At 36.8% G+C, this 8,991-nt stretch overlaps 2 protein-coding genes across 5 annotated transcripts; one reads left to right on the plus strand and one right to left on the minus strand.

Moving 5' to 3' along the window:
- Window positions 1-291: 291 nt before the first annotated feature.
- LOC117908700 (receptor-like protein kinase THESEUS 1) lies at window positions 292-5,928 on the plus strand. Of its 4 annotated transcripts, none has more exons than XM_034822381.1 (2): window positions 292-386; window positions 507-3,995. In XM_034822381.1, the coding sequence occupies exon 2, from the start codon at window positions 1,093-1,095 to the stop codon at window positions 3,622-3,624; it is 2,532 nt and encodes an 843-aa protein (XP_034678272.1). In that variant the 5' UTR covers window positions 292-386; window positions 507-1,092; the 3' UTR covers window positions 3,625-3,995. The 4 variants fall into 4 exon arrangements, 2 of the variants coding, with proteins under 2 accessions (XP_034678272.1, XP_034678274.1); XR_004650237.1 differs by adding an exon at window positions 5,664-5,928 and having other exon boundaries at window positions 311-5,547; XR_004650236.1 differs by adding an exon at window positions 5,065-5,928 and having other exon boundaries at window positions 311-4,940.
- On the minus strand, window positions 4,513-5,749 carry LOC117908701. The gene is made up of 2 exons (XM_034822384.1): window positions 5,524-5,749; window positions 4,513-5,420 (listed from the first exon to the last, which is right to left on the minus strand). Exons 1-2 carry the CDS (start codon window positions 5,747-5,749, stop codon window positions 4,630-4,632), a joined length of 1,017 nt encoding a protein of 338 aa, XP_034678275.1. The 3' UTR covers window positions 4,513-4,629.
- Window positions 5,929-8,991: the final 3,063 nt, after the last annotated feature.

The following is an 8,991-nucleotide window of genomic DNA, read 5'->3' on the forward strand; positions in this document are numbered from 1 at the left end:
ATCAACTAATCATTTTAACGATACGAAATCATGTTTAATAATTTTATAAACAACAAAAGTCACGCCCATTAACGCCGTCAACTGGCCACAGCCGTACGCCCTCCCACAAACGGTAACACCATACACCACGGTCAAATGACGCCGTCATCTGCTTCCTCTCCTTCTCCAAAGCGCGTAAGCATGGGTCCCAATGATCGTTGGTCCCAGCAGAGCAAACCCCATCCCGCTGTTAGCGCATGTACATGTGTATGAATCTCTCTCTTCCCATAGGCCTTAAAAATTCAAAAAGAGAAAAATGAAAAAGGAAAAAAATAGAAACAAAGCTCTGCTGCAGAAGTTTCATGGAGATTTCTGAAATTTAATGCAGGTCTTGGTCAAGATATTCGGTATAAAATTCAAACTACAATATCTGTAAATAACAGCTGTTAATTTGGGTGTATAGTTTGGTGATTGTCTGTGTGTTTTTATTTTTATTTTTTTTGTTCTTTTCTTTTTCATGTTGGTAGTCTAGTGGGTCCTCCCTTTTCTCTGTATATGACAGCCTAATCAACAGCCTGGAAAGAGTGGGTGCAGCTGAGCTAAAAGGGCGTGGTTGATGGGTTTTCATGGCGCCATTCATGTAATCTCAACTGGGTTTCCTCCCTCAGCCAGACCCAGTTCAGTGGATTTGCTGACTGCAGGCATTTGGGTGTCTAGATGAGGTAAGGGCACTGTTCTAAAAAAGCTTTGATCTTTCTCTGTTTTGTGTCACAACATTTCATCTGCACCTGAGTTTTTGGTCCTTATATTAGGCAAAGCTGTTGATTTCGCCGTGTTGGTCTGTAATTTTTAAGAGATTTTAGTGCTTTAGTTGCTGCCTGAGGTAGAGGGTGTCATTGGTTTTGTTAGATCTGGGGTGTTTGAAGAAAAAGGGTTCTTTAGGTGGGAGCTATTAGGGCATTGAGGGCTTACTTGTAGGACCTTTTGGGTCTTGTTGAGTTGAGTTTTTCAGATCTTTGGTGGATTGGAGGCTTGGGAATTTGAATTGGTGAGGTGTTAGGGTAGTTTCTGTTCTTCAAGGACTCAAGGGTTTGGGGTACCAGTACCACAAAAATGGAGAAAGTGAAATGGGGGCCTTTGATTCTAGCCGTTATTCTTTTGGGGTTCATTGGCCATGGATCATATGCCTCATTCACCCCCGTTGATAACTACTTAATTGCCTGTGGATCTTCAAAGAACCTCACATTCCAAGGCCGTACTTTTGTTCCTGATTCAGTGCAATCTTCAATTGTATTGAAAAGTCAAGCAAATTCTGTCACTGCTGTCTCCAGTTCCACTGTCTTGCCTCCCATTTATCAATCTGCTCGTATTTTCTCCGGGATAGCTTCTTACAAATTTGAAATTGAGCAGGAAGGGCGGCACTGGGTTCGTCTCTATTTTTACCCTATTTCCAACTCCAGCCATGACTTGACGTCAGCCTCAATAACTGTAGTCACTGATAGTTTTGTGCTCTTGAACAATTTCACTTTCAAGAACTATAATGGTTCTTACTTGTTCAAGGAGTATGCAATCAATGTGACTTCGGATACCTTGACCCTCACCTTCATCCCTTTAAACAATTCGGTTGCTTTTGTCAATGCGATCGAAGTTGTCTCTGTTCCAAACGAGATTTTTCCTGATCAGGCTCTGGCTCTGTCCCCGTCTGCTCCTTTTAGCGGCCTTTCTGAACTTGCCCTTGAAACTGTCTACCGGTTGAATATGGGGGGTCCTTTGCTCACTGCTCAAAATGATACACTTGGAAGAACTTGGGAGAATGATGAGAAATACCTCCATGTGAACAGCTCTGCCAAGAATCTTTCGGTGAACCCTGGAAACATAAAATATACTACTGCTGTCACAACAGAAACAGCGCCGAATTTGGTTTATTCCACTGCCGAATCCATGGGTAATGCAAATGTAAGCAATGGGAACTTCAATATAACTTGGGTTTTCTCTGTCGATCCAGACTTCATGTATTTTGTTCGGGTGCATTTCTGTGACATTTTGAGCACGTCTCTGAACAATCTTGTCTTCAACTTGTTCATAAATTCTGATATTGCTCTGGAGAGTCTTGATCTCTCAACCTTAACTGGTGATTTGAATGTACCGTATTACAAAGACTTCATCTCCAACTCTTCAGCAGATTCAGATGTTTTGACTGTTAGTGTGGGTCCAGATACAATGGCTGATGTTACTAATGCAATTATGAATGGCTTGGAGATCATGAGGATCAGCAATGGAGCTAAAAGCTTGGATGGGCTTTCTTCAGTTGAGAGTCTCCTTCCCCAACCACCCACAAAAAGGAACATGATAGGAATCATTATTGGTTGTGTTGTGGGAGCTTCTGTTGTTGTGGTGTTCATAATTCTCTGTATTTGCTGCTTTGTTGCCCGTAGGTCGAAGACCCCCACCCAGGGGCATCCATGGCTTCCCTTGCCCTTATATGGAAACTCCCAGACCATGACGAAGATGTCCACGACTTCTCAAAAGAGTGGAACAGCGAGCTGCATCTCATTAGCTTCCACCAATCTTGGCCGGCTCTTCATGTTCCAAGAAATCATGGATGCAACAAACAAATTCGATGAGAGCCTGCTTCTTGGAGTTGGTGGTTTTGGTAGGGTCTACAAAGGAACGCTTGAAGATGGGACTAAAGTAGCTGTCAAAAGAGGAAACCCCAGATCTGAACAAGGTCTTGCTGAATTCCGAACTGAGATTGAAATGCTATCCAAGCTCCGTCACCGCCACCTTGTCTCTCTTATAGGCTATTGTGATGAACGATCAGAGATGATTCTGGTTTACGAGTACATGGCTAATGGTCCCCTAAGGAGCCATCTTTATGGAACAGATCTACCATCTCTCTCCTGGAAGCAACGACTTGAAATTTGCATTGGAGCTGCAAGGGGGCTTCATTATCTTCACACAGGTGCAGCTCAGAGCATAATTCACCGTGATGTGAAGACAACAAACATTCTCTTGGATGAGAATTTTGTAGCAAAAGTTGCTGATTTTGGCCTCTCAAAGACCGGTCCTGCCCTGGATCAGACCCATGTAAGCACTGCTGTTAAGGGTAGTTTTGGGTACCTTGATCCTGAATACTTTAGAAGGCAGCAGCTCACAGAAAAATCTGATGTGTATTCATTTGGTGTGGTCCTAATGGAAGTCCTCTGCACCAGACCAGCTTTAAACCCTGTTCTACCAAGGGAGCAGGTTAATATAGCAGAATGGGCAATGAGCTGGCAAAAGAAGGGTATGCTGGATCAAATCATGGATCCAAATCTGGTTGGGAAGGTGAATCCAGCTTCTCTTAAGAAGTTCGGAGAGACAGCTGAGAAGTGCTTGGCTGAGCATGGGGTTGACAGGCCGTCAATGGGGGATGTCTTGTGGAATCTAGAATATGCTCTCCAGCTTGAGGAGACGTCATTGGCTCTCACAGAACCTGAAGATAACAGCACAAATCATATTGCAGGTATTCAGTTGACACCAATCGAGCAATTTGAGAACAGCGTTAGTATGATCGATGGGGTGCACTCTGGCACAGACGATGATGCAGAAGATGCAGCTACAAGTGCTGTATTCTCTCAGCTAGTAAACCCTCGTGGAAGATGAGAAGAAACAATTTCCATGATATTGTGATCTCAGCTGCTGGATGCCCCACTAAAGATTTGGCTGACCTGGCCTCGAGAGTACAATCTCCAAGTAAATGCATGAAGGTTATTTCTAAGTTCATTGTTCTGGGCTTTTACCTCATTTTTTCATCCATAATATGTTTTCGGTTGTAATATAGTTGATTGATGGGTGCCAATTAATCCATCAGAAATTGTGCCTAGACCACAAGGATTCTATTAATGTCTTGATTGAATTCATTCTGAGTATATGGATTGTATTGGCATTATAAGTTTATGTTCACAAAACGAGTACAGAAAATAAGGCAGAGTATGTTATCTCTGTAGCAAAAAATTTCTTGTGATTTTATATCATCTTTGTGTAAAATTTCTTATTGGCTGCACTAGTATTTTTCAGAATTATGAGAAATCCATTCTAGGTTAGAAAGATGATCTTCTCTACCTGACTCTGGAGAAAATGCAGGGATGAAGTGAGATCAAAGTGTTGAACCTTAAATTTTTCTTTATTGGGAACCAAGAATACCCAGAAGTCTAATCAGTGAGCCTAATGTAATGCTTTAGCCTTTAGCTAGCCTGGAGTTTCATTGTTTTGGAGATGGAAAAACAATAATGAGTAACTCAAAATCTTGAAAATGATTTTCCTTGCCGTTTCTGTGTTAACCAAATGATGGTTATGAGAAACCTTTTATGAATGGGGCTGCCAATGTTTATGAATATTTAGGTTGTCTCTTAACTTCTTAAGTTTAGTGCCTTCCCAAATCCTCGAAATTGCTTAGATCGAATACATACATTTATTTTGCCAAGCAAAGGTAGAAAACACTGCATTGATTTTGCATGTTTTGATTGAACAATGAGAAGGAAGAAAACTCCATACTGAATGAACTGGAATTCATTACTTAGGGCAGGACAGGGGGCTCCTTGCTCTCTGCCAGCCAACCCCAATTATTCTCAAGAGGCATAAACTTCAATTATTCTGTCACTGTATGATTCATTTTCTACAGACTATTCCCATCCCACTGGTGGCTCCACCAGTGCAGTCTAGTGTACCATAGTCCATAATCAATGTGTCCTTTTGGTCGAAAACTCCTGCTGGTGAGAACAAACAAGAATGGCAATCTGCAGAGAGAAGTGATGTGGTTCGGTACTTGTCTTCACCTCCTACTACTGGCATTGCTACGCCGGGCTTTACTGGATTCTCAAAATCTGGCTGGTAAGTCTGGCCTAGGACTCCCTCAACCTTGGACGAGAGGCCAAAGAATCTGAACTGTACTTCCAAGTGGGCAAAACAGTCATCAGAAGGTATCTGGTAGTTATGGATTCTATCATCCTCCTTTGTAATGGGCACAACATTGATTAAAATCTCTGCAATTTCTGGTAGAGTGACAACAACACTGTTTCTGTTTGATGTTCTTTCCACTTTCAGGTCATTTTCTGAGAAGTTCCATGCAGAAAGATGGCCTTCTGGTATATCTAGTTCCTTCCCATCATAAGAGAATTTCAGATGGTCAATCTCATCATCCCAGGCCGCTGCTCGGGTAGCCTCCAGAGAGAAGGTGTGGGAGTCAACAAGGATTCCCAGAGCTTGAATCCAAGTATAGTCCCGGGTTCTCCCAGCTGGACGGAGGCCAATGAAGCGGGCATTGATCTGGAGGTTGAGGTCAGAGACCAAGCTGAAATGCTCATTTCTCTTCCCATGGAAGTAGAAGACAATGCCATCTCCACCAATGAACCGTGGATCCAAGCACGCAGCTCCAGGACTGTTACAATTTGCTTTACGATCTATGATCATCAAACCAAAACATAAGGTCAGTACCAGACGTTTGAACACAGCCAAAGAAGTTTAAATGATGAAAGTGAAATAGTTGAAGAGAAGACATCTCACTCTTGCACTCAGCCTGGCATAAGGGTGAGTTACAGTTGATATAGCAAACTTTAGCTTTCGAGTTTGTTGATGATGATGTTGGGCATTCACTTGGGCAAGTTATCCGCTTAAGAAAGCATGGACTGTTGCGATTTGTGCAGGTTCGGCTTTCTGCATTGATTTGTGTTACACCAGCTACAAAGCATAGCAGAATGATCAACAAACAATTGCTGCTCAAGATCTCCATAGCTCGTCTTCAATGGCAGATTGATCAAAACCCATCTCTTTCATGCTGTTTTGTAGAACCAGACAAGTGGGGTTTGCTTATAGTGCTACTCTATCCATCAAGTGTTCTTTAAGCTTTCTTTTACATAGTCTTTGACTGAAATTTGAAGCAGGAACATGGGCATGGTTGGATTTCTTAAATACTTTGCTTGATTAATAATCTTGGTCAATGCTTTGGGTTAATAACTTAGTTTTATAATTGGCAACTTGAAAACAGAAACTTTGGAAGATCAGAACACTCCAACTCTATATGTGTGTAAATTATGACAATATGAATGCATCCATGGAAAGTTAAGAGGCCTTATCAAGTAAAACCAACGTGACAAAGTTCTGAGTTGCTGGGTGTGGGCTGCAAGATCAAGCAAAGTGCCTCAGGAGAGGCGCTTGTCCCATGTGTTAGAAGCATGGTGGCTTGTGTTTCGCAGGGCTGAACCGACATCGAAACCTACATTTGTTTGCTTAATCGTGTTTTCTGCTTTGTGTTTCCTGATCCCGTATGAAAGGATAAATCATTCTTACCTTTTCTTGCAGATACAATACTAATTTTCAATCCTGCATGTAGTTGCAATCTTGCTTGTTACAACCGCTCTTGGAGTTCCACTCTTTGTATTTTAGGCTGGGCTCCTCTGATAAAGGCTCAGTGATGCATTCCAATGCTAGTAAACTAATAAAGATTCTATTTGGTAACTGCTTTTAAGAATAATTTTGATTTTTTTTTTTATGAGAACCGTTATTAAAAATTATTTTTTGATGTTTTATAAAATCAAAGTCTATTTGCAACCATAAATATTTTTAACCTGTTGAGTTTATGTTTTTAAAAATAATTTTTACATGTAGTATTTTGTTTATTATTTTTAAAAATAATCTTCTAAAAATAAGTGAAAATAACTCAAAAATATTATGAGAAACACCATACTTTCTGTTTTTAAGAACATGAATTGTTTTATGTTTTTAAGAACATAAACTATTTTCTGTTTCTAAGAAGGGGAATTGTTTTTTTGTTTTTTGGTTGTCAAATATGTTTTTTTGGTTTTTATTTTTAAAGAACAAAAAATTACTTTTGAAAACGATTATCAAACAAATTCTAAATGTATCAAAGTGGTATAAATGATTAAAACATATTTAGAAATCTATTCATATCTCCTTACGTGTCCTATTGGGGTGTTAAATGGGTTGTGTTTTGTTATATTAATATCAGTGTCAAAGGTAAAATCATCGTAAGATTGAGAAAATCAGAATACTATCTATTTAATAATTGTATCCAATTTTTTTTGAAATGAAAATCATCTGATTATTTTGAAATAAAGATCATCCGATTACCATGTAGGTGATATGACATGATTCCTATGACTTATTTAATAAATAAGTTGAATTAAGTTGGGTTGAGATATATTAAATTAACTCAAAAATTAAGAGTAATTCACATAATTTTCAACCACTATGATTCATTTAACGCAATTATAACTTGTTTAACTTAGTTAAAGCTTTAAATTTATATGAATTATTAATTAGTTTATTTTTTTTAAAATTGATTAGCTAAAAATATAATAAAAAAAATTATGATTGTGAAAATAGGTTGTTTGAAGTGGATCAACATAAAAACAACACAAACACGATTAGCCTTAATCTAAAACCTTTAAATTTTTGTTGTTTCAAGTCTTATATGGTTACTCATGTAAAAAATCATCCACTCTAATGTATATTTAGGGGTATGAACTTGGGCTATTAACCAAAAATTCGACATGACTCCGTAAAAATTTTTCGAGTCAAAGCACAATTCAATTTGTCACTAAGCTCTATCCTAACCCAACCTGACCTCTCTAAGGCTAGGCTAGTACTGATTTTGAAGCTAGAGCCCCAATTGAGTATTGAAGTTCGAGCTCAACCGACGAGGTTTTGAAAAATATCCTTAAAGAATGTCTATGCAAAGGATTTTGAAGGGGAATTTAAAGACCGTATAAGACAATGCCACTAAGTCAAACCATATCACATATAAGTAAAATAATTGAATTTTATTAAATGTATGGCCGTATGGGCTTCTATAGAAATTGAATTTCAATCGAACCCAATAGGATGGTTCATCTTGATTAAGGGTTGCTTGAACTAAACCCATACCCAAGCCTACAGTGAGCTTGACCGGTTTATCTATGCTCAAGCTAATTCCAATCTATAATGTTAAAATAACATAGTATGAGTTGGTAGATTGTTAAAAGAGTAATTCTATTTCACATACTATGATGGTTTATTTGAAGAAAAAGATATAAAAAAAAAGACAATATAATAAAAGGGTATTTCATAAAGCTTAATATTTATTATTTAATAATTTAAGTTAATTTTAAGTTAAATTATATTTAAATTTTTTACTTAAATCTTATTATTTAATTCTTACTTTAAATATTAAAGTTCTTTGATAAAAATAATTTAAAACTTATTTTAAATCATTCAAGTGACATATTTATTTTCATAAATTATAATTAGGGTAAAAGAGATCAAGTAACATTAGAAGTCGTGGTGTAGTAAAGGAGATTGTGAAGATATTAAGGACAAATGAGGATAAAAAGATAAAATGAAGATATGAACTTAAAAATAAGTTTATTATTTTTATTTATTATTTAAAGTTATTTTTAACTTTAACTTATATTATTAAATTATTTTATCAAATTCACTTAATTTATTTAAAGATTTAAATTAAGTTATTAAATCATTTTAATTAATTAAGTTGGTTTACCAAACACCCATTAATAAGTATTTGGTAAAACTTAATACTTATTACTTAATGACTTAAATTGACTTTAAATTAAATTATCTTTAAGTTGTTGAGTTACTTTAATTATTAAGGTTGTTTAATAAAATTAAGTTAAAACTTATTCTAAATTATTAAATTGATATATTTATCCTCTTGAATTATAATTAGGACAAAGAAGGTCAAGTAATAGTGGATGACGTAGAGTAGCAAAGTAGATATCATTAAGATAATTAAGACAAATGAGGGTAAAAAGGTAAAATAAAGATTTAGACTTAAAAATAAATTAATTATTTTTACTTTAAATCACATTATTAGTTATTTTACTAAACATATATAATTTATCTAATAACTTACATGAAGTTATTAAATGAATTTAAGTTATTAAGTTGGTTTATTAAACACCCATTAATTAGTTTACTTAAAAAAGGGAAAAAAAAAGAAAAAAAAAATTCTAAATC

The sequence above is a fragment of the Vitis riparia genome, chromosome 19, assembly GCF_004353265.1.
Source record: "Vitis riparia cultivar Riparia Gloire de Montpellier isolate 1030 chromosome 19, EGFV_Vit.rip_1.0, whole genome shotgun sequence".
Classification (NCBI taxonomy): Eukaryota; Viridiplantae; Streptophyta; class Magnoliopsida; order Vitales; family Vitaceae; genus Vitis; species Vitis riparia.